Genomic DNA, 26,213 nt, shown 5'->3' on the forward strand with positions numbered 1-26,213 from the left:
TTAGATGAGCTTATTCTCTTTGATTTCCCTTTTGAATTAAACCTCATACAATAAAAAATTTAGAAGCACTCAATGTATAGTTCCAGAAAATATCCATACCCCCCTCCATGGAGGTTTTTATTCAAGTCTGGCCCCACCCCCAAGGATTTTCTGTTCCATGGGGCTTCACAGTACTCCCTCCACCCCTGGAATTTCCATGATTTTTCCACTTGGGTCCCCCTTACCCCTTGGAAATTCCATATCCATAAATAACTAGACCTATAAGTCATTTGTCTTAATCTCCTAGATGCTGTAATGAAATTTGGCCACAGCTATTGTAGACGAAGACACAAGGCGGCATATTTTTTTCACAAACAATTGTAAACCTTGATTTGGTCACACGATGTACGCTATTTTATTGTACACTATTTATGGGGATATTTACTAAGTCAGGATCAAAGCTGCTGGGTAATGAAGGATTAAGGCTCTGAGATTTAATTCTCCAAAAAATGACCTTGGAAAATTCTAGACATAAATTCACGTAATATATCAAACACGAAAGACCGTGTTTGACCACATTTCCAAACACCGAGAAGAGAGTTGAAAATACAATGTACGATGTGCAGTGTAGTATTTTTGAGGTGTTTGGAAATGTGGTCAAACACTGTCTTGAGTGCTTGATATATCTTCTCAATCAAAACTAAAACTTAAGAGAACACGGAGAAATAAAATCGTAAAATCTATGCTAATTAAGATCAGATATCCTAACACCAACATGATCATGATTTCCTTTCGTTCAACTTGATGAATTATTAATGAGTTTGAGAAGTCATGTTGAAAATGAGTTTGAACTAACAACTGACTTAGAAGCACTTCACATCCAAATGGTTTAGCAGTAGACTTTTTCTTCATTGAAAGAAGTTTTCCTACGAGAATCTAAGAAAGTACTGAAAATCTAAGCTCTTTTAAATAACCCAGTCAAAGTTTTAATTTATGCATAGTCAAAACAACATATCGAATTACTTTACACAGGCAGTCTGGTTTTAGCGGGAAGGAAAAGCTGTCACGCAACATGTTTTTCAAAACACCTGTTTTACACATATCGCTTATATTTTTCTTTTGGAAAGGAATACATCAATAAAGTCATACGCTTTGTCTTTGTAGTTTTCTAAATGATGGTAAATTCATTTTTTGCCTTAGTGTTTTAATTTGCCACACTTTTCATGTACATGAAACACATTGTTCAGTTGTACTAAAAGTAACCAAATACGGCAAGTTTTTATATATCGCACCGCCCTGGCACTGTCGGGACACACGGTCGAGAATAAAATACCATTTTAATTCATTTTGGTCGCTTAAATTTTAAACTTTACTTTATCTTAGAAAAAAGATTTGTATTGTTTCACTTTCTCTCATGAACTGTCTGCTAAACAAAATGTCTGAAGTTTCTTTATAGTTGCCCTCGGGCAACCTGTGATAAGAAGGTGCTAGCCCGACCTATCGTTTCTCTAGTCCCGGGCTATCAGACAGCGTTTTTGTCCTGCCTCGTTGTTCAATCCATTTGAACAGATATTGGCCACAGCTTTGTTTAAGTTTTAAGCGTGTTTAGAGACCTCAACTTTGTCTCAGTTGATAAAGACACAATAAGAATCATGGCTGATATCCAGCCATATTGATCATCTTAACCTACTGCTTGGTCAACAACCCATATATCATGTTGAGATATCACCCTGCCTTTTTAACTTCAGAATGTCACGATGAAGTGGAGGACAGGAACAAGTTCTTTCCCCATGACACAGATAACCATGCAGTGGAGGTTGACAAGGGATTATCATTTCAACTCACAAAATATTAGGAGTACATGATAAAACAACACTTGAAGACTATGGAAAAAAATGAATAAACAGCAAGCAACCACATGAAGCTAACAATCTTTGCCTTGTGCACATCTAGATTAAAGCCACAGTAATAAAAAAGTGAGGATTGTGTGTTACCTGACCAATGTGTGTATGCTGTAGTTGTCTTCTTTCATATATTCCTCTCAGTATAGCCATGATTACTTCATTTTCTTCATTCATTCCTGATGGACTTTCAGCCTTTAAAAAACCCAGAAACTTGGTAACACATTCACAGGCTGGAATGCTTACAGCAGCAACCTAGAGGGAGTACATTGTAGGGCCTGCACAGTGGTGAGAGCACTTGCTTCTCAATTCACTGTCTTCAATGTGGCCCAAGTTAAAAACCCAGACCCAGCAGTGCTGAGTTTACTGGTTCTTGTCCTTGCTCTAGAGCTTTCTCTCCAGATTCTCAAATTTGGTGAGAGTTGATGGTTCCCTGACTCATAAGCAGATGTTGTTGACTGCTGAGAAAACTGTTAGAAAGTTTGGACAAATAAATCCCAAGTGAAGTTTTAAAAAGCCTTTTTTATGCCTTAAGCAAGTTATATACCTTGCAAAAATAAATATAAATAATTGATTACCTTAAAAAGTTCTGTAAACTCACTCATCTCCTCATCAGTAAGGTTAATTCTGTGTTTTTGCAGTATATCATATTGATTACTAACTGTACGACCTACAAAAGACAACAAGTAATATAATTACAGTCCTGATTCATGGGCAGTGGATGTTTTTGTGTCATAAAATATGTGAATGCACGAATGAACAAAGAAAACAGTGCACATACCCATACATGAACAAAGAAGCCAATAAATGAACTGAGATTTCATTAATTTAAATCTAAAGAAGCATTGGTCTATTGTGGAAGGCACGATGGCCTTATGGTCAATTTGCTGGACTCTGGATCAAGTTAGTGGACCACGTTTGAGCCCTGGCCAGGGTAATTATGTTATGTTCTTGGGCAAGAAACTTAACTCAAGAAGTGCCTCCCTCCACCAAGAATACATGGATACCAGTGAAATGTTGGGGTAACGTAACAGAATACTGGAGATGGACATACATCCCATGCAGGGGGAGTGACCATACTCTTAGTTGCTCCAAACTACAGAAACCACAGTTAAGCACTGAGAGCCCAGCCAGTTGGGCTTAAGAGGCTTAACTTCTCTTTAAGGGGTTATCCCAACTAAATATCAAGTTGCATACATACCCTCAAGTTGGACACACAGCTGATGCAGGTGATGAAGAGGGCACATGTCACACACTGACGTTGGACCAGCAGCTTGCCATGCATTGTTAAATGCTCGCCTTAAGGACTGCATGACATCATCCACCTTATGACCATAGTGTTGTATTAGTTCATATTGTTCATTTTATGTTCAAGACATCCCTCATGACAGTTAGCATAGGTCAGTAAGTATTATCTACAAGGTATGGTACTAAAGATCCCTCTTTCAGCCTCTTCATTCAGTCAAGTGCTACTTTTATCTATTTTTTTTAGCCCAAAACTTAGACAGACCAACATAATCATATTGAGAATAGAGTACTGGTCTGAATGCTAAGGAAATAGGTGTAAAGACAATGGAACATGGATAGATGTGCAGTGTATGCAAAGAATACATACATACATGTATAGTTAAAATACATGTAATAATTTACTAAATTACATTTAACCACAGCAGACAAATTTGAAAATGGCAAGAGCAAAACTTAAATATTTTCAAACATATGATGTAGCAGGAAATAGAATGAACGAATAATTAAGTATATTATGAACAAATTTACCAGCTGCTCAGATTGACCCTTGAAAACATAGCAGTAATACTGTCCAGTTTTAGGTTCATGGCAGATGAAACCAAAATGTTCAGGTGTCTTTGTTCCCTGCGTTCAGAAGGTTCACAATAAGGGATTGCATTGGCAATTATTATTATATAAACATTGTCCTTAATTATTCAGTACCCTAATGTCCATGATCCAGCCAACATCTCTAACTTACAGGTGGACAAAAAAAAGCAAGACAAAGTCGTGATATTAATGTCACCTGTTTTAAGTAAGTGTATGTTTCAAAATATCAGCACGCATATTAAGATCTACATGACATCAATTGGAATTTGACATAGAAGATGTTAGACATTTCATGATTGGTTATTCTGCTCTACATAATATTACATGTATCATTATTAAAGTAAATTAACTTCCAACCAATACTGCATTGATTTAGGGTGCATTTCTATAAGAAATTCCAAGATTGGATTCTAAAATCCAAACACAGATTTTGCATTTCTTTACTAAACAGATTAATGCAAGATCACTCGAATCATGGTACATCAAAGGAACTGAAGAATCCACTCTGGGTTAGGATTCTCCTCCTTTAAAAATTCCAAAATATCAAATTCATTGATTTTAAGTTGTTGAGACTTGGTGGGAGAAGGTTCAATGGTGATAAGATTTATCTAGTAAGATACTCCAATTCATTGAGTCAAGAAAACTCACTAGAAGTTTTCAATAAATTCTTTGTTGCGAGAAGTTATCCTCAGTGCAGTGTTTGTTTACTAGTGATCCTAGACATCTGTTGAAATGTTTTCTTTTGCAAGCCATTTCATGCACCATTGGTTTGAGTCGCGGATTCAGAAAAGGTGATCACGTGATGACAAAGTCCTCTCAGCTACAAGTTGCAGAACATTCTTCAAATCGGCTCAAAAGTAGCCAGTTTGTAGAAAATTGTGATGGATTTTTCATCTGACAATCTCTTCTCTGTAGCATATCTTGAATTGCATCTTGCTAGAAAGTGCAAAACCCAACAAACTTGCAAACAAATTGTGAAACAACTTCCCCAACAGCAGAGATTCACTCATCACATGATCATGAAATTGGGTATCACATGATCACTTTTTTCAAATCTGTGAATGAAACCAATGGTGTGTGCAACGGCCTGAAAAATTAAGCCATTTCAACAGACGTCTGGGATCAAGAGCGTTTATAGTGATATCTTTATATTAAAGCCAGACTAAAACTACACTGTACCAAAGTTACCTGCTGACAAAATGAAACTTCTCGGAGTCTTCTCTCCATCAGCTGCATTTTACTCCCATTGCTAAGACAAGCGATTGAAAAGATGCTGATTTTAAAGAGTATATTCCTGTCCTCACTAACACCACCAAAACTAGAATGCCTTGAATGTGTTTTAGCATGATGCTGGCTCTTCACTGAATTGTTATCCTTAGAAGAAGAATAAATGTTGTTTGATTTGTCACCATCACTCGCAGACCTGGGCCTTCCACCTATACTGTCAACTCTTAGTAGTGTTCCGTGCTTCCCGACCTCAGACGGGTTTTCTTTACAATCGTTTGTTCCACCAACCATTTCCTCACCATCAAAGCTTTTTGCTTTTTTAACTGCTTGATGCTGTTTAGCATGATGTTCAATGTGACTGACTGTATTAGAACCCCTTTCTTTCTGTTCACTCTTTTGTCCATTCAGCTCTTTTTCAAGTTCACTCATTCCTTTACGCTGATTAAATCTCTCCACCAGGTTGTCAATAAGAGTGGGAGGAGCTTGTCTATGGGAAACAATCACTCTTCCAACATACCACAATGGAAAAATAACAGCTTGAGAGTCCCCACTTTCACTAGGATTATTTGGACTGCTTTTGTTACTGTTGTTTGTTGGTTGTTCAGGAATATTCTCTTTATTTGTCACTGTAGAATTTTCTGTTTGCTCTGTTACCTGTTTGGCAGCATCACGGATACTGTGCAAAAAGCCAGTAATCTGTATACAAGCAAAACTATGTTAGCAAAGAACAACCTCAACTTTACACAGTCAACAACTTGATTTGCTTAGAACGTCAGTTATTTTCCACCCTCGAGCTCAGCCTAACCCTGTGGCAAGAGACTACAGGAGGGAGCTTACTTCCCTTTCAGGACATAACTTGATCATACAGTAGGTAAATAACTTGTTTTCATCAATGAATCTACATGGTTCAAATTAAATGATGATGGTTTAATTAACTCATTGTCAATGGGAGGTTTTCGTTAATTATTAACCTATCATATTCTTTAGCTAATATTTCTACAAGTATTTACTGCACTGTAGCCTGTAATATCTCATTAGAAAGGGCATAAAATATACTTTCTAGAAAAAAAAAACCTTTGCCATCATGGAAGCTAATATTATCCTGAAAATTTTTTTTTAAACCATAGAATTAAATATAAAAGGTTAAATGGCTGAAAAACCAAAAATATTGTTAGAACACTCTATTTTCAGAATTAGTGTCAAAGCATTTTCCCTGATCTATAACCAAATGTATCCCGAAAACCAAATTAAAAATGACACGATCTCAAATTAACTACGATTTTTTTCTGGACGTAAACAAGCATAGCGCATTTCCGTTACTATGGAAACCCCCAGTCAGTCTCACGTTAATATTTATTTCACAACAAAAAGTCAACAAAACGAAGCCTTTATTCAAGATTTCTGAGCTCTACACTATCAAAAACTGACATGAACATAATTTAATCAATAGCCAAGATTCTTAAGGTAAAAAGGATGAACCGAAGGGAATTTAGTTGCATTTGAACAACATGTGCTAAAATGGGTGACCCAGTGCGAAGACTCACGTAAGTTTGTTTACCTCAGTTTTTCGCTTCTAATTTCCAGATTACTGTAAAAATTACTTTCTAATTACTTGAAATGCCCTTCGGATTGTTGTCCTGGTCAAAAACCATCGTCAGAATCTTTGCAAATCGTTTTAAGCTCACCCGATTTGATTCCACCATTGTGACATGAATTTGCCTGATGTTTGAATAATTGTTATGTAGACCACATTCAACTGTCTCACCTGAAAACTACCCAGTGATTGGAAAATTATGTCAGCTTCCTGTTGTCCAAATTTGGCGTTAAACAGCAGTAATGCAAATTTTTGGTGATTTTTTTCTCTTATGGGTACGTGCGTGTACCCATAATAATAGCATTCGTCAACAAAGAGTTGCTTTATACTAATTAGCAACTTGAACTCAGTTTTTTTAGAGTCTTCTTAAGTGACATTTTCAATGTCCAGATCATCTAACAAGGGGTGACCAAATACCACAAGAGGTGTTTCTTCAAGTCAGAGCACTCCATTTTGCAGAGCAACACCATTAACAAGAGTAAACTACTCTCTTGCGCTTACATACATGTACTTTTAATTCAAAGTTAAGAACAACAGAAACAGGCTTGCTGCAAAAAACTAGGACAGAGGCCACCAAAAAAAAAAAATAAACACAAAACTAGGCCAGTTCCTTCAAAGGTATGCATGCAGCCCAGAAGCATTTTCTATGCAATCTTCATCTGTTCAAGAAATGTAGTAGCCTTGTGCAAAATTTGTCATGTTCAATTAGTTTTCTTTTGTGATAAGTTAATAAAGATGGTGAATTTTAAGCTCGGTAATGAAATGTGAAGGTGAATTAATCAACATGACATGAGCGTGGGACAAAGAAAAATTCTGAGTCCCCGACAGGAATCGAACCCATGACCTCCCAAACACCAGGCGGGCGCTCTATCCACTGAGCTACGAGAACTCATGGAGAGCGAGGTCATTTAACTGAGTTCATATATGACAGGTGTCCTGCATACTGCTAGGATCAACGCTATTGAAGTCATCATGAGTAGTGATAAATTAATAAAGATGGTGAATTTTAAGCTCGGTAATGAAATGTGGAGGTGAATTAATCAACATGACACGAGCGTGCACCTGCACGGTGTTTGGGAGGTCATGGGTTCGATTCCTGTCGGGAACTCAGAATTTTTCTTCGTCCCACGCTCGTGTCACGTTGATTAATTCACCTTCACATAGTTTTCTTTTGTGTTACATACAAGTTCATTCAGACACTGGTTCATTTTGAAAATTAGTAGTTGGACCAACAAACCTTGCTTTGTGGGACTTTAAGACCATTAGAAAACAAAAATTCCTTACCTCTTTACAAAGCTAAAAAATAACATATTTTTGTTGACTATAATAAAATTGATCAAATGAAAAGTAACCAATTTACACTAGAAGTTTTCTTTAAAATAATTTTCTATTTGTTTTGCAAGAAATAATTTTCATTGACAACAATAAGATGATTGTTTTTCAACAACACAACGCATTTCTGACTTTGACAAGATAAAGAATTTCCCTGAATAAACTTAACACCCCAATACTTCTCTGATTTTGAAAAGACTTTCCAACCCTTTCAACCACGTTCACTGTTGCTTCCACAGTAACATTACAAGCAAGTGCATTTTGATCACATCAATTTAGCAATTTCATTCCAAAAACAGTACTACCAGTTACAATAGCTGGTAAAATCCATTGTTCAAAACACCTATCAAATCTGCATATATTTGTGAGGAAAGAATTGCAACTTATGTATAACGATCATGTTATTCAAGGGATAAAAAATTTATTATCACTTAAAATTAACCATCCATAACACAAATACTACAAGCAAATTGCTCAAAAAAATCTTTACGCTCTTATAAAGAGGGAAAAGTACTCGTCCATTTATTTACATTTTAATTTCTTACAATGCAGTATTTCAACATATTAACATAACATGTGTTTCAAGGATGAAGCAGCTACCCCAACTAAAAGCAACACAAACATGTTATTTCATGGGAATTATGTAATCTAAGGGCAATACTTGCTCCAACTAAAAAGTGAAACCCATTGTTGAACTAAACCAAAGAAACAAATGAATTCCCAGGGCTGTGACTGTGTTTGTTTTAAGGACAAGAGGATATTGTGTGACACTGGGATAATTTGCATAACAATTACAAGTATACATGTAGATGTGCCTATATTACCTTGAACTTCAAACCAATGTAAATTGTACGTGATAAAATTTTGCGAAACGTGCTACTTTCCAAATATTCACTCACATGCAAACAATGAAAGCTGTGGCAAAATCACGTCCAAAACCGAGAAAAAAAAAAATCAAGATACCAAATCCGATGTACACGCTGTAAAAACTCAACAAAATTCTCTTGTGATACTCGACGAAAACAATGGTTTGAACAATAAGCAACGAGGCATGTTCAAGCAAGGGAAATGACAAAAACAATAATAATAACATAAATTTTGTCGTTAGATAAGCTAAGAAAATTCTTTGGCAAGTAAAGTTATAGGCTGAAAGTTTTATTGGAAGAGAAATTTGAAAATACGATCCCCTTGTAATTTAAGTTTTCCAGCGAGTACGATCAATATAGAGATTTTCTTATTCCTGTTGAAATTGAAAAGATATCGCAAAGTCGAGTTTCTAGCGGAGATATGTACAAGAACAAAAGAATAACAAGACTTCCCATTAAAGGTGTATCATGTTACTTTTTAGCAGAAAGCTAAAACAGTCTGTGCAATCAGCTCAACTGAGCTAGAGAAGATTTACTTATAGAGCCATAGTTTTCACGAAGGAAATGGCAGCAGTCGACATCGTATGAAGAAGAAAGCGAAACCTGATAAAAATACAAAAGAAGGTGCTTAAAAAAAACATAAGCTTAATTGCCAGTCGCAAAGTCATTGAACGTCATCGGAGCTCTGCTTGAATAGGTGATTGAAGTTGGAGTTGAGAGAAAACAAGCAACATTGTGAACGAGAAACCCTGCATAGCTACATTCAATAGGATTCTAAAAGATTTCTTACCGAGCTTATTTCGACGGCTTCAAAGACGTAGCAATAGGAGGAAGACGGTTCCTCGGGGATTTTTGTCAAGTAGGCAAAACATTTTTTGTCCACAGAGCGCGCGCAGCGTGTAATGGTCTGCACCTTGTGTTGAAACAAAGTAATGCTCTCAGAGCAGTCGACTGCCTTTACCGTCATCTCCTCGACCCTCAAATCAATGGGATTTCGCTCCCTTTTTCTCCGTATTTCAGCAATAAACCAAGGAAGCATGCGTTGTGTGTAACGCTTGTCCAGGACTGCATTGCCGAGGTAGATGAAACGGAAACTGTCGGGTGCTTCACGATCATAATGTTGTCCAGTGACGAGTGTTTGTTCATCGATTGTTGTGTACGAGTTGTCGGCGACGTCCGCTTCTTCAAAGCTTCCAACCCCACTGTCTAAGGAATTAGACATTGCAAATTGGTTCGAAGCTGGGGGAGTTGTTTTAGAGCGCCGCCTGAGCTCCTTGTTCTCATGGTTGCCTTCTCGCTCCTCTGCCTCCGTTTCCATCAGACACAAGAGCAAGAGTGAGCAGGCACATGCGTGGTACACGAGGCTTCCGTCAGCCTCGAGATCGCGCTCAAGTTTTTTGCTGACGCAGGAGCTTTTTTTTTTTTTTTTTTCACGAGACCAACAAGCACTTGTAATGTATTTTACAGTTCAGTGGTTTACAAATCTTTTCAAGCATGTCACAAGCATATTGGTTTTGAAGTTAGGCGGCCAAACAATCTGTCATATGCATGCTAATTCTCAGAACATGAAAAATTTAGCTCGCTTTGCAATCCCTCCTAACAATTTTATATTTGTACCTCCTTGTTGGCGAAACTGAACTTAAACTCAAAACTCACATACAAAGGAGAGCACCAGGTGGAATAAAAGTATTCAATTTTCCCAGTAAAAGTACTCGCTCAACGCTTGGTGATTGGTCAAGTCAAGTTTAGGATTTGGTTGGTTGGTAACGGCCGTTGGAGGACTCTGGATTCTAAAGACCTTTTATGTTTTCTTTCAGCGACAGTAATGAATCCACCTGATTCCTCAGGGCTCTTTCTTTATACTGCAGCCCAATTTCATAGGGGTGTGGTACCGCTGGTGCGGGTTAGTACTCATTTATAAAACAGATGGAAAAGAACATGATTGTATAGCAAAAAATTATCCTTAAGTCCAATTTTTTATTTAAGCTTACGGAACAACTACTCTCACCGAGACAATGACACTAGAGAAACTATTTTTCAGCCAGTGGCAGCACCAACACGTCTCCCCGTCTCTTCACGATTCTCCAACATGGTCTCTCGGCCCCAGCCCCAAGGGCCACAGGACGCTTTTCCCTTCCACTGCACTTCTAGAAAGTGATTATTACATTCAAAGGGATTAACCCATCACTGCAGGTATAAAAGAGAGACTACCACGCCGCAGTTTTCTTGTTTTCGGTCGTCCTCTCGCTCGATCCCTGCTGGTGGTGACGGTGATTCCCAGACTCGACGGGGTCAGGGTGGGGAGATTTCTCGTTTCATGGGGCTGAGGCTCGGCCATGTGGAACGCCGCCATCTTTTGCGTGGTTTGCGGGGAATCAAAATGAAACCTCCATTGTTCGATTTTATATTTCTTGTTGTTTATGTTTCAGTTTCTGTCATAGTATGCGAAGCATCTGCTGGCAATACCACAGAGGAATCAACGAAAGAGAAGTCTTCGAACAAAGCCGACACCAAAATGTTAGTCTGTATCCTTTTTGGTGAACACTTGCTTTCAACAGGTGCACTCGTATTAAATTTAAGCGTTTTAGGGCAATTTTACTTCAGCTTAAATAATTAAACTCCATTTGCAAGTTTTCTTGACTGCCATTATTACAGATCGTGCCATTTTTAAGCAAAAGCGTTCTGAACAAACTTTTGCAGCGGAAAGTATCCTCAAACTTGGCGACTATTCTAAGCAGTATCACATGGTTGAGATCGTCCTTGAAAAATTATTCAAAGTAAGTATCAAACGTTCTGATCGTATAGTAATTAACCGTAAATGTACCCTGCATTTTGCTTAAAAAGATAGCTAAATACTACAACTTGATCTGTGGTCTCTGGTTTGAATTTTCATAAAAAAGTAATCTTTGCTACTTTAATTTGCATCTCCATAAAAAAGGGGTAACCCGAAAACACTGACCCCCGGTCCGCGGACTACCTATGGACCGGTCCACGGACTACCCCTACAGACCCCCTCTACGGACCACCCCCCAAAACAGAATGAAAAAAAAGAAAGAAATACATCACTTATGGGTTGTCTAATAGATTACTTGTGTTGGCAAAATTTCGAGCATTATACCGTGCAAATGTAATTAACACCCCCCTCCCCCCCCCCCAAAAGCCTCAAAGCTGAAATGGCCAAAAAACAAGAATTTGCGTAAGGAGATGCCAATGGCAAAAAGAAGGAAAATTGTTACTTTCCATTTGTGACTCCATCTGGCTATGGAAGATGTGTTTTTAGGTCGTTCAAGGTTGTTTTTATCTGTAACTGGGCTGAGCAAATTATGAAGCCTGGAACAAATTCACGAATGCTTGTGAGAATGGGCTGAACAAAATGATGGAGGGGAAAGAGCACAAATTTTGAAGCTTCCCGGAGGCTTCCGGGAGGCTTTCACAGTCTTTCATACACAGTATGGCCACAGCAAAGGAAATGGCAATGTGTAATGACATAACTTGCGCCCGAGCCAATGAACTCAAGAATGTTACATTTGCAAAATGTAACATTCGAAATTTCGCCGACATGATCTATTAGACAACCCATAACTGAAATATTTATTTCTTATTTTTGTTCTATTTTGCGGGGTGGTCCGTAGAGGGGGTCCGTAAGGGTAGTCCATGGACCGGTCCATAGGAAGTCCACGGACCCGGTCCGCAGTGGAGGTCTGCGGACCGGGGGTCAGTGTTTTTGGGTTACCCATAAAAAAGCATCTCAGATTGGTTTTGCATAATGATTATCTTGTCGATTGTGAAAAAGGTATTGCAAGATGCAAGGATCAAAATAACGGAGTCAGGTTACATACCAGGACAAGCATTTCCTACAGAACAAGCTCAGTTAGAAGGTATCTGCTATTGAATCAATTTTTTTTTTGTAATATAGCAGTGATACAGTAAAAATGTGGAAGCGTGCATCATAATCCAACGATGTACACTTTTGATTGAAAGACGCTTAAACATAGACATCAAAGGTGTTAGAGCAGGCATTAAAGGAGCTCAGTCATGGTATTTTGAGTTATTTTGGCCACATACGAGATTACCTTTAAATGGTAGGAAACCTGAAAATAACAGTTCAATAAGATAGAAAAACACTAAAGAGATAATGATAAACCATAAAGGAACAAGGATGTCTAAGCATGTAGAAGGTTACATGTAACACAGATTACAAACGACGAATTCAAAAAATGGGCGTAACCTTTTCAATATGTGCAAATTGTGACTGAGTTCAACCAGAGTTCCTTTAATAAGAACTCACAAAAAGAGAATTGTAAACAACTGACCTGACCACTAGCAGTCTAAACGTCATGATCAACTGTTAATAGCCTGACCCTATATAATGAGACAAATAATAAAATGTTTTTTCCACACAAACCTGACAATGAATGACACATTAAGTTGTCTTGTCTATTCTATGATTATCCGTCATGGCCTTGACAGGCTTAGAGTTAGTGGGATTGTAATTTGATTACTTATATTCTTATTTTCAGCTTTAGGAAATGTCTTAGAGAACACTGCCCTTTTTGGTGACATTCTTCTTCGACTCCCTGATATAACATACAAGGTATGTATTTGGTATGTAATTCTTCATTTGATGGGTGGGAGTTTGAGCTGGTAAGAAATTTAAATTTTGGTTAATGAATTTAACACTGTTTACACTGTATACAGTGTGAGACTTCTTATTGTGAGGAGAACTTGACCAAGGTTAAGACATGTCAATGAAACAATATGAAAATTATCAACACATTCATTGTAAGCAATTTCATGTGTGCTGTGGCTGTATTTCAGGTTTATAGTAAATCTAATGAGTGGAAACTTCTAGCTAGATGGAGTGTTAGCTTCTGTAATGAAACAAAAGTCTATGATGGAACAGACTCCAAGTTATTAAATTTGGTGAGTGCTGTTACTTGATTTTTTTTTTTCTGTCTCATGTCACCAGTACAAAACAACTTTACTCTAAATTCAATTTGTCTGTTATTATGTACTGTCTAAGTTATAAAACTTACTGTTTTGCATCAATCTGTTTTCACAGATGGCACAAGAACTGAGGCTTGTACCAAGGGATCCAAACTATATTAATCCATACAGAAACATTGCACAGAAAGAGGTACATAGCAAAACTTTCCATTGGTCAATAGAACAAATCTGATATTCAACTTCTACCTCAAAAATACACCACTTTGCATCACATTTTCAACTTTCTTGATATATTACATGAAAGATCTTCATGGTTAGAAACAAACTAAGGCAGTTGGGAAAATAGAACCTCGAAAAAATTCCCAACGAGCTTGAATGGAACCTCTATAATATTAAGGGCTGGCAAATGATCCTTCAAAAACCATGGATTTCTCAAAATTTTCGTTGAATTTCACAGCAGTTTTTTAGCAGTTATGTTTGTCTGGCAGTCTCAATTTTTCACAAAGCTGTCTGGCATTCTCAATTTTTCACAAGAAAGTCTTGAAGTACCAATTTTTTTTTTTTATAAATGATGTCTGAACATCTAAAAATCTGAACGTCTTGAGTTTGCACTTAAAACACTTTAATTGAAGTCTCGATCTCATGATTGAAGAAGTCAAAATGTCTTGGGCTCACAAAGGAAAATGCTGGTCTCGCCTTCTCACAAAGTCTTGGATTTATCATTCACCACCCCTAAGAGTGGTGCAGTGCCCTACCAACTAGGTTATCAAACCAGCTCTATTTATGAGTTGATAAATTACATACATGTAGATGATGAAGGGAAGTAAGTGAATAACTGAAATATCATAGTTTATTGATGTTTTTGAACCAGCTTGATAAGCTTGACATTTTATTCTTTGTTGCTATTATTAATTATTTCAGGATTTGAAAAGTGAAAAGAGCAAACAAGAGGACACTTCTTTAAAGAAAAACAAAAAGAAAAAAGAAAAAAAGAAAAGGGGTCCTAGATTAAGCCATGCAGAACTGTAAACATTATGGTATAAAAAGTGCCAATAACTATTGACAAAATTACACTTACGTCTCAATAGGTAACTAGGCTGTTGTGTTTTACTATCAGAGCTCAGAGTTTGATTGCAGTCCAGGGCTTCAGACTAGCTTTTTCTAGCCTTTTAGTAGTCTTGTCCTTGTAAAGAAGCATTGAAATGAACAAATGAAAGGTATGCAACATGTAACAGCAAACCACCAGCCAAATGCAAGATCAAACTGCAGGAAGAAATTATCAGGAACTTAGGTTCCATGTAGAACTGTAAATTTATCCAACAAATTACTATCAAAGGAAATATTGATAATATTTAAATATATTTACAACCTAGTATGTCATACAGTGTTGGTTTTTCAAAACTTAACATATATTAAAATGAATGTTAGGAATGTCAGGATGTTTCAATGGGAATGTATGGCTTCATTTTGGCCATTTGATCTTGCATTTCCTTGGTAGTAATTACACTTTTGGAAAATCTCTGGGCCACTGTTAATTTTTTTTAAGTAATCTTGTAATAGTACCTCAATATCTTTTAGCACTGTTTTTGTAGTGCTATACAAAAAAAATTGAAGGTATCTCAATCTACAGTGTGCTACAGTTTAAATTAAGACTTATCCATTGACTTCATCAAATGAATGCAAATTTTAGACATGTTTGGTTCCATTATTTTATTTATTATCAAATGAGTTTAATTGCAGTAAATAATCTGCAACTATCTCATACATGTAAGTTGCGTTGTTTTGAAAAACTGTATGGTGTGCATTGGATAATGGATAAATGCCACCTAAAGTATGAAATAATTCTAGTATTTTTTAGAAATACCTATTTACTTTGAGTTAATAATAAACTTTGTTAAAAGGCAGTCATTCTGTGTTCTTTATTCAATGTCACATGTCCCATGGATTTGCCATCAACAATATATTGTCTCAGCTATGCTGAGTCTTGTTTGGAATGAAGAAAAAGTGAAGCTTGTTTGGAAGAAGGCTGATTGTTATTGACTTTGCCTCAAATGGCTCACCATCAATTGAAAACCAAGAGAGCTGCAAACAACAAATGAAAGAAACAGTTACAATGGACAAACCTGACAAACTAGCATATGTTGGAATGGCAAATGTTTTTCTTAGTGGAGATATGAGTGATATCCAGATTTGAATTTTCACTGGTAACATTCCTCTCATAAATTTAGCAGTTCAGTTTGTCATCGGGACTTATCACCAACATTGACCCAAAAAAAGAATGATCAGATGCCATTTATAGCTTTTGAGAAGGACGGAGGAGTAAAAATTAATATATTCATTTGTTAAATTTAAAAATGAAGAAAAATGCCAATCAGTTTAATACCTCTTGGTCTTTAGGATCCAGTTTGAGTTGTTTCACCATCAAGCACTTGTGTCCTGAGTGACACAAATTTAATCAACACATTAGAATAAACCATGCACACGCAATGCATGCAGAAGCGATGACGTTTAAAAATTGTTCATAGAAGATTGGAACATACGCAGACAAACTGATTCTCAAACTTAACTGTAGAACTTTTGTGCTAGAAATTTTAGGGGTTTAAATTTCAGGTAGTCCATTGGTAGTTCATTCAAGTAATTCATGTACCAGGTCCATCATGTTAGTCCATGTGCTAGGGGTCAGCCAAATGTACCAACCCAAAAGAAAGATTAATAACTAAATTTTCCATTACATAGGAAAGGAATTTCTCTTACAGTGTATTATCCACCCCCAAATGTTAGGTTAAAAGCTGAAATAAAAAGCACTCCGCTGATCCTACAAACAGCAAAGGAAGGTAGCAAAGGAAAAATTCCTCTTTCTGAAATCAACACCTTATTATCTTTAAAGATATTTGGCAAAGCTAATTACCTCACCGAAAATTGATTTGTTGTTTTAACCATCTACTTGTCATATCGCGTGTGCAACCTGCTTGTCTATCTAAAATTGTATGTACCGAAGATATGTTATTATGAGTTTGCCCATGAGCGCAAATTTATCCGACACGGTATAAACCAAAATCCACACCCAAATCTTTGTTTCAAAGCTGAAATTAAAAGCACTGCACTGATCCTGCAAACACAAACACCCGCAAAGTACAAGTTTCTCTCTCTGAAATTGACACCTTATTATCTTTAAAGATATTTGGCAACACTAATTACCTCACCGAAAATTAATTTGTTGTTTTGACTGTATACTTGTCATCAATGAACATTTGTATTGTCTTTACCCTCACAAAACGATTATCGATTGTTTTATCACTACCACTCTTTCGTTGACAGAAAATATAAAACAGCACACTTCCAAAACTTCATTTAAAAAAATGAAATCTGCAAATGAATCTTACCCTGACTTCATTATCACTACTGTAAACTGTATATTTCAGTGCTCATACAATGCTCATACAGTGCTCTCACAGTGCTCATTCAATTCAGACAATCCTCATTCAATTCACTTCAAGACTGACAAAAGTACAACTGAGCTACCAATCCATAAATGTTATGTAGACCCTTAAGCTATCACCTGTATGACTTGCTTGTCTATCTAAATTTGTATGATGTATGGACGATATGCTCTTATGAGTTTGCCAGTGAGCGCAAATTTATCCGACACTGCATAAACCAAATCAACCCCCAAATCTTCGTTCAAAAGCTGAAATTAAAAGCACTCCACTGATCATACAAACAGCAAAGGAAAGCTGCAAAGGAAAAGTTACTCTCTCTGAAATCGACACCTTATTATCTTTAAAAATATTTGGCAACACCAATTACCTCACCGGAATTAATTTGTTGTTTTAATGTATACTTGTGATATCGATTAAAGCACCCTGCTGATCCTACAAAGAGCAAAGGAAAGCCACAAAGCCTTCACCTATCGCCTGTGTGACTTACTTGTCTATCTAAACTTGTATGTATGGAGGATATGTTCTTATTATGAGTTTGCCCGTCAACGCAAATTTATCTGATACTCTATCAACCAAAATCCACCCCTAAATCTTCTTTTAAAAGCTAGAATTAAAAGCACTCCACTGAACCTAATTATCTCATTTACTAACTCCCAGAGTGCATTTTACTTCCACAGAGGGATAAATCATGCGTGACAGACATAAGCGTGACGAAATAAGTGAGAAATCACTATCCAAAGGAATGCATGCCCACCAGCTTCAAGTGATGACGTCACACAATACGTCATCGCTTTAAAATTAAGGACAGCACAAACATGCTAGGAGACTTGTCCCAGTGAGGTGCACCTGCCCCAGACAAGTCCCTTTGTGTGAACTACCCATCATCATCAAAAAATCTTGTCAAGGGGACATAACCTTTGTTCCCTAAGGTGTTGCACAAGATTCAAACAGGTTTGAATCGAAGCAGCAAGGCCACGTAACTTGACTGGGTGCCAAATAAAGCAAGGCACACGCAAGGTTTACTTGATGCTGTGACTTATTGTCACAGCTTGAGACAAGTTGCCTTGCACGCCAGCCTCTCATAATGAATCAGACAAGCTGGGCCTGTTGATAACATAATTTAAAAGAGAATCACCTGGTAAACATACTGGACAGAAGATTCTCTATTAAACAGTCATCGGTGTACAGTTTTCCATCACACTACAAATTCAACATTTTTACTCATTCTATTTTATCTGTTGAACCAACCAGGTGCAAAAAAACACAAAACCATTGCACTTGAATCACGGTTACACTGGGTCTATAATTTGAGTTTCCACTTGTTCATTGGTCATCACACACTTAACTAAAATCTATTGCTTTGGTTTTGGTTTTACAAGACTCGGTTAGAGACTGCTCTATGGCCACTACATGTATCTAGTTACTGATTATTACTTGATGAATCATCTTCCTCGGGTTTTGCTTTTTCCTCTTTTTCCATCCTCCATCTGTTATCAACAAAAAACACTTTTAATAGAAACTTCTATTAGACAGTCCTTTTTCTTCTACCTGACAAATGAAGATGCAATTAAATGCTCAAAGGAGGAATCCCTTTAAAAAACTAAGAGACAAGTGATTACTAAGTCCTTTCATTCCCTTCAGAGCTTTGAGTTTGTATCATGGTCAGTTGGGGGAAGGGCTTTTTTTAAATGGCTTGATGTGAACTGAATCAAAAATGTATGGCAAAAATTATGGGTAATTAAAATGTAATTTCTGAAGCTGAAATTCTTACCCATTTTCAATAAATTCTGTCTTGGTAAGATCTGATGGCCATAGCTTTACTTTCAGAAAACTGTTGGCATTCTGTAGACCAAAAAACATGTCAGTTACATTCAAAAGTCTTGTTTCAATCAGCTTAAACTTAACAGATAAGTAAAATGTTCTTTGGTGATGTCTCCATCTCTTCCCAAGAAAGCCAGCACAGAGCTCCCTACCTGTGGGTGCCTTGTACTAAAGGGTTCCACAGACAAGCCAAATGTTTGGACTGCACTAGTAATCCAACCGTTCTTGATGATACTTTCTTCAGCATCAAAATGCTTTTGCTGTGATGGATTTGTGCTCTCGCAGTTGGCTGTTGCCAAACCATGAGACATAACACTTTGGTGTGAGCTAGAAGATGTGTCTTTTGACATGTCTTGAGGTGACTCACTCAAAGGGTAGGAAAGCACAGTGTTAAGAACAGGAGGCCAGTCCTGTCACAAGAGGATGGTGAGGACTGTTAAGCAGACAATAATTAATTATGAAGCTATCAATGAACCTCTTAGGCTGTTATATACCCTGCCTATAACCACCTTCTCTCCCCCTCCCCCTCTCTCTTTTCTTTTCCCTCCATCTCTCCCTCTCCCACGGCTTAACATTGATAACTGGCTATATTACAGCAACATTCCTACATGTTTCACCCCAAGAGATGTACATTGAAAGTTCTCAAGCTGCATAAAGTATAATAATGAGGGGGAGAAGGGGGGCTCTGAATGCTGCAACACCGAAAAAAAAAATTAACGAAAACTGCATCACTGCAAGAAAAGCTGATGAAACACCGTCACTGCAAAATATATTTTTAGCTCCGTGATTTGAACATCTACACTTGCCACAATACTTTTATACCTCAAACATTTTCCACAATATAAACACATCACAATGCTTGTCATTGCCTACATGTTGATACTGCTGTGACCTGTAAATCTTTTCTTGTACTTAGTGATACAGTTTGTTTGTATGAACATGACAGAGAGGTTGACCCAAAAAAACTACTGCTGCAAAGTGATGATAAAAACAAACTTTCCAGGAAGTCACGCATTCTGAGAGGTCTCCTGACAAGTACTGTCACAGAATTAGACGTTGCACTTCAGCTACTTTGATCTCAGGAGCTTTTTTAAAAGATTTATATTTGTATGACATTTTCCAGAGACAATAAAGCTGAAAACATTGTACTGAATAAGGCAATTTTTAATGGAATGGCTCTTCCAAAGAGTGGCCTAGCACAAAGGTTGTGGAGCTCCCCATTTCTCCATGTAGGCAGCTTCCATTTTCGTGGTACCAAAGGCTGAGATCAGGGTGGCAGAGTTGAGGTCAAGTTACTTGTCAAGTTATTTATTGAAAATGGCTTCAGATTGGCAGCTGGAGCATACTGAAGATTAACTAGACAGTGTTGGTCTATATTTGGTTACTCAAGACAAATTAAACACAATCATAATAGATTGTACACTCATGCATGCTAAATTTAAGTTTTTAGAAAGATCAAACAAGAAACCACAGCACCGCAAAAAATTTCATTTCACCGAACACCATAAGGTGAAAAACACAAACATCGTACACTGTAGGGTTTGAGATCGCTGCAGCACTGCAAGGTAGGACTTTATTCACCCTATCACCACATGAGAAAAACAATCAACACTGCAACACTGCAAAGCCCCATGTCCCCCTCAATAACCTGTCAAAATTTTATATTAGTTCATTTTAAATTCTTATTACAGGTATCTTTAATTTAATTTACAATTTTTTTACACTTAACAGTTTATTAATTGCACAAAAAGAAGTTACCTTGATGGCAGCCACGACATAAGAAAGTTTTCTTCTAAAGGGACCCACAATCCAAAATCTATTAATAATAATTAATTTTAATAATGATTAGTTATTGGCCATAATTTGTTAGGGGGATGTTTTTCAATAGTACATGTAAGTTATGTGCCATAACTGATTGTTGACACAAAGGACACTCAGACTGCATGAAATGAGAAAAATACACATCAAGCAAAATAATAATTATACAGTACAATGCCATGAACCAAAATTGCAGAGGACATGGGTAGGTATGACTATATATCCTGGAACAGCACATTTATTAAAATTAAGTAAAAGGCATGTACTGCTAATTCATAAAATCAATATTAGCTATAAATGATTTATTCAGTCTTAGTAGAAGTCCTACTTTAAAGGTAAGCATAATATTTACTGCTTATGAAATTGGACCTTAGAGTCTTGCAAACAACATGATGACACACTGTTAGCATAATGTAACAGACTGCCTATTATAAAACAACTTACTTGTCTTGCTTTTCGTTAGCATCTCTGAAGGCTCCCCAGTGCAGCTTTGATAGAGCAAATGTAGGACGACCTTCATCTCCCTTAAAAACACAATTTCCTTTGTTTGACATATTAAGATGCTTGTTTAATGGAAATGTTTATCAATGAAAACTAATAATTGTATTAAATAAAGTTCAGAAAGGAGGAAACCTCAATTTGCATGACATCCACTGGCTTTATATATCCTTTGACAATTGCTAATGCTGCATTTCCAATAGTCCTGTAAAAATTTTAAATAAAATATAAATATATGCTATTAATTAAAAAATGATAATTTGTGTGAAAATTTCACTGGCACTTATTAAACCATCTATCATTTGGATGATTTACAACCCACTGCGAGCAGCTAAGAATGCAAGCAACTAAGAAGAAAGGAAATAAAGAAAATTATTATTTTCTGGCATTTTCAGACTTCAAGATAGTATTCATGATTGTTTCAGGCAGGAAAAGACTTGCTCTAAAGTCAAAACTCTACAAAGCCACGACTATCAATTAATTAGTTTAGCAGTTAAAATGATTCTGACATGCTATAATAGAGTGAGTGATGATGGTTGCGGTGGCAGTGGTGATCGCGTTGGCAGGGATGGCAGCAGTGGCACCAATGGCAGTGGTGGCAGTGATGGTGACCACAACAACAACTACAATAGCTGCATCTGGGGTGATGGATCACAACAGACTCAACATTTTATGGTCATCCTAAATATATTGACTTTAAACTGCTGGGTTATTTTTTACTAACCTTGCTTCAGCAACATTTGCGTTCGAAAAGATTCTGTTACAGAGGGAGTTATGAGTTCCAAGGGGAATGAGTCCAATAGGAATCTTGGTAATTTCTTCCTAAAAGCAACAACTCATATGAAATTCATGAATCATGGTTCATGATTTCCACCATACACTATAGAAAATATAATAAATATATTTATTACCACTGTTTAGTGCTCCATTATCAATGTTAAATAAACAAATAAAATGGATACTGTTTAGTGCTCCATTAATGAAATAAACAAATAAAATAGGTATTAAATAAAATAATAAAGTTTTGTCTAAATGAAGATAAAATTCTTTTACATGTAACTCAAATTTGTCGCCATCATCAAAGTTTACAATGATTGCAAGAGTAGCTGATTTAATGATGTTTATATGATGTATATTTTTTTTCATGGAACACAATTTACTGCAAGAAAATTTTGTCATAAATATTTAATATGTATTTTTTTTTGTTTGACTCTGTGTCACATGCTCGTAAATAACCATACCTGGTCTGATCTTCTCAGCAATCCTGTCACAACCTGGACCACGGACAAGAAATACAGATTTATGGACTCTTATAAAACAGTTCAATTATGACGTATTCCTTTCATACATGTATTCATTTGATGCATTTTTCTTCAAAGGCAACATTCAATTCATGATAAATTTGGAGTCTGAACCAAAGGCTCATAAATGAAAGTTATATTAAATGGAAAAAGAACAAAATTTTTATAATTTTTTTTTATTCAAGCTTTAGTGCATATCATCAAGTTTGGAGGAAGTTTGAAAAGAACAAAACTATGAAGTGTAAGGATTTCTTAAGATACAGCCAAGTGCAGCTTCTTGAGTGCTCTTCGAACTCCCCAAGTGCCTCATAACCCAATGATACACAGCTAAAATCATGAATCAGTGGTTTATGACATTACCAAATTGAATGGAAATGGCAAAGTGAAGTTACTTTCTTCACTCCATGAGCATGCATCATTGGATTATGATAAGCGTTTACGTATACTGGCTTTGATGTGAAGTTTATATGAAATAATTCATATATGAACTGCTGTTGTAGATGAGAGTGAAGAATGATCATCGCAGTTAACTTTACAATTTAAGCAATTGGAAAGAAGAAGCCTGAAAAAATCAGGGCTTCAACGGGATTCGAACCCATGACCTCTGCGATACCGGTGCAATGCTCTACCAACTGAGCTATGAAGCCACACATTGGGAGTGAGGTCAATTAATTGAGTTCATATCTTCCCGTGAGGAGTGAAATGATGTGAAGTTTATATGAAATAATTCGCTCCCAATGTGTGGCTTCATAGCTCAGTTGGTAGAGCATCGCACCGGTATCGTGGAGGTCACGGGTTCGAATCCCGTTGAAGCCCTGATTTTTTCAGGCTTCTTCTTTCCAGTTGCTTAAATTGGAAAATTAACTGCGATGATCATTCTTCACTCTCATATACTGGCTTTGCTGGTTTATCTTAATAAAACAACTTAACATTAAGCACATTCAGGTTTCCCATGATTGTATGACAAATAAATCCCATCACTGAAGGAGTCTTAAGTTTATTCCAGACCCAGGGCCAGAGGACCTCAGCAACAATAATTGTTGCTGAGGTCCTCTGGTGATTTGGCACTGTTTTTTACACTTGCTAACCTCAAGCAAGGTACCATCTCCTCCAGCAACAACAATGCCATCTGTTGTTGGATCAATATACTGTGTCAGGGTTTTAATTTGTCCTTCATATTCTGTCTGTGAACAAACAAACAACATCAATCACTCAACTTAGTCATATCTATTAGTTATTTTATTTATTCTTTTTTATTTATAACAACTTTATATCCATCAAATAAATAAATAAATATATATATATAAATGTGTACATGCAAAAGGGTGCCAGCAGGGAACGACTTAATCTTGATATAAAGCTGACCCCCTTAGTCAATAAAAAAAATGTAAATTACATATATACAATTCTAAAGCATTAAATAATCTGTTAACTAATATGTAGAATTCTTTTATAAATTTAATATTAAATTTATTACTAAAATATGTATAAAATTCTATAGCGTAAATAATATACATACTAATGCAACAACCTAAAACCTTGGTTGCTTAGATACCATATCTTATTTCTTGTTCTGGGGAACAAAGTTCACTTGCTGTTACGTATATACTGCATTAAAATTTTGTAGTTCCAGCTATGTTTTGTCCACTACAAGCTTGCCTGAGTTTTATTGAGCCCCAGTAAATTTCCAGATTTCTGGATTCTGCAAATCCTGAACTAGGACTTAAGCTCTACATCATTTACATCACCCAGTCATCATGAATTTTCGAAGTTACTGGATAATTTAATTATTTGAGTTACACTGAACTATTTGCAGCAATAAATATCTGCACTCATTATTTTCTCTGATTGTCATATCGTTAAAATTAATCTGATTTTACCTTGACAATGGTCACATCAAGTCCTGCGATATGAAGTATTGGTTCAGCATTTTTCTTTAAAAGAGTTTCTGCACTACCACTAGAAAGTAAAAAAAATATAATACATTCAGGCTTTTAGCCAGATAGGCATCCAGGTGCCCTGTGGATGGCTACTTATTAAAGATAACTGTTTTATTTTTCATATGTTGCCTTATAAATTGTTCATTTTTGAAGGCCCTATATAACACATTTTGGACACCCACTTCTCAAATCCTGGCTAAAAGCCTGTACACATTAAATAATTTAAAAATATTATACAAAAAAAAACATGCTATGGATCATAGTTAGTAGAGGACTAACTAAGGACTAGTTACTTCTCCCCCTCTACTAACTATGTATGGATAAATCTGGGTAATCTCTATCCCAGAAGAAAATTGGAAATACCGTTGAATAACAATTTTGCAAACCTCCAAGGGATTGAGAAATCTAGTAATAAACAAATTGACATCAGTTTTTCATGCGTTTGTCCTGTTATTGATCATGAATTTCATTATAACATTGTCAAAGTAGCTATGCATCCACAAGGCAATAGCCGAGTGGATCCACAGACTACTTTGACAATGTTATGATGAAATTCATTGCCAATAACAGGACAGGCACATGAAAAGGTGAGTTTGATTTGTTTTTTTCTATTAATAACAATTTGTCAGATTGTCCGCTCTTGCTCATTGCATAAATTATAAATTCAGGTGTCTATCCACTTATTGACAATGAAAATTAGCCAAAGAGCATGCAAGAATTTCTGCAGTTTTTGTAAAAAGGTCCATTTCCTCAAGGTAGCTCAGATAAAATTGATACAGGCTTGGAAACCTATCTACATAGTATGAGTGCCAGCAAAAGTGGGCAGGGGTATCAATTTTACCTGAATCCATCCAAAAAACCTGTCTTAATTAAGAGAGCTCAAATCACAATGTCTATTTGTAAGAGTCTTTGGCTTTTTGTTTCTCTACACTGATTTATTATGGTCATTACCTCCCAGCTGCAGGGTTGAAAAACAAAGTGAGTCTTCTAGGTTTCTTTAACGATGGTAAAGTTGTGTCTCCAAAAGCCTGTTGAGAGTGAAACCATTACACATTGACAAGATTTCATAAATTAAATGGAAGACAACGTTGTTTATAAAGAGTGAGATTGACAGGAAGCTTAGTTCTTATCAAACTTAATTTGGATTAACTAGAATTCAAGACTTTGTAAAACGGCAGGACTAAATATCTGTTCTGCTAGCTCAAGATTTTCGTAGCCTCGCAAAAGAAATCGAGACTCCAAGAGGACTACCATAAATATTTGAAAGATCAAATCAAACGTACTTAAGGAACAAGCTACCTTAGCTTCATGACATAATTCTCTTCTTATCATGTACTCCCTGTCAAAAAAGTTAATCACACAAAAGAAATAAGCTTACTAAAATAGAGATTAAAGTACGGGTTCAGATCATGTGCATGGATCAGTCACAATTTAATTTACAAGGTAAAATTTTGTAATTTTCGCTATATTTTGATAGAATAAGGGAACAGGATCTTACCTATACTTATTAGTTCCATAACTCATTAACCATCCAGCAAATAGCGCGGCAGCAATTGACTTTTTTCTATGCTTTCTTATTGTGTAAAACCAAGGCTTCCCGTCCGCCATGTTGGAAAGCAAACCATTCCCCAGTCCCTTCCCGATGTCAATTTGGAGTCTACTTCAAATATTTGTGTCTTTGTGTCCTCAGACGTCTCGTGAATGATGGCAGGT

General features: G+C 36.4%; 3 protein-coding genes across 4 annotated transcripts in view; 1 reads left to right on the top strand and 2 right to left on the bottom strand.

Annotated features, from left to right (window-relative positions):
- LOC110057585 (TBC1 domain family member 1-like) overlaps window positions 1-10,101 on the bottom strand; it is a 19,392-nt gene extending 9,291 nt beyond the window's left edge. The window contains exons 1-6 of the mRNA XM_020764177.2: window positions 9,526-10,101; window positions 4,905-5,639; window positions 3,657-3,752; window positions 3,082-3,205; window positions 2,459-2,550; window positions 1,974-2,075 (exon numbers count right to left, since the gene is read on the bottom strand). Of these exons, the coding sequence (XP_020619836.2) occupies window positions 1,974-2,075; window positions 2,459-2,550; window positions 3,082-3,205; window positions 3,657-3,752; window positions 4,905-5,639; window positions 9,526-10,053 (1,677 nt within the window). The 5' untranslated portion in view covers window positions 10,054-10,101. The remainder of the gene's footprint in view (window positions 1-1,973; window positions 2,076-2,458; window positions 2,551-3,081; window positions 3,206-3,656; window positions 3,753-4,904; window positions 5,640-9,525) is intronic.
- Window positions 10,102-11,042: 941 nt separating this feature from the next.
- On the top strand, window positions 11,043-15,586 carry LOC110057575 (coiled-coil domain-containing protein 134-like). The gene is made up of 7 exons (XM_020764167.2): window positions 11,043-11,260; window positions 11,391-11,512; window positions 12,529-12,613; window positions 13,256-13,329; window positions 13,554-13,658; window positions 13,798-13,872; window positions 14,604-15,586. The coding sequence occupies exons 1-7, from the start codon at window positions 11,053-11,055 to the stop codon at window positions 14,709-14,711; spliced, it is 777 nt and encodes a 258-aa protein (XP_020619826.1). The 5' UTR covers window positions 11,043-11,052; the 3' UTR covers window positions 14,712-15,586.
- On the bottom strand, window positions 14,515-26,135 carry LOC110057615 (acylglycerol kinase, mitochondrial-like). 2 transcript variants are annotated; one of them, XM_020764211.2, is made up of 15 exons: window positions 25,999-26,135; window positions 25,800-25,839; window positions 25,452-25,528; window positions 24,441-24,519; window positions 23,649-23,744; window positions 22,501-22,533; window positions 21,984-22,081; window positions 21,395-21,464; window positions 21,206-21,285; window positions 20,702-20,759; window positions 19,096-19,353; window positions 18,894-18,964; window positions 18,557-18,609; window positions 16,066-16,118; window positions 14,515-15,764 (listed from the first exon to the last, which is right to left on the bottom strand). In XM_020764211.2, the coding sequence occupies exons 1-15, from the start codon at window positions 26,106-26,108 to the stop codon at window positions 15,651-15,653; spliced, it is 1,290 nt and encodes a 429-aa protein (XP_020619870.2). In that variant the 5' UTR covers window positions 26,109-26,135; the 3' UTR covers window positions 14,515-15,650. The 2 variants fall into 2 exon arrangements, with proteins under 2 accessions (XP_020619870.2, XP_020619871.2); XM_020764212.2 differs by lacking the exon at window positions 19,096-19,353.
- Between the last annotated feature and the right edge of the window lie 78 nt (window positions 26,136-26,213).

This window comes from Orbicella faveolata, unplaced genomic scaffold (assembly GCF_042242905.1).
Source record: "Orbicella faveolata isolate gen_17 unplaced genomic scaffold, um_ofav_v1 contig_35, whole genome shotgun sequence".
NCBI lineage: Eukaryota > Metazoa > Cnidaria > Anthozoa > Scleractinia > Merulinidae > Orbicella > Orbicella faveolata.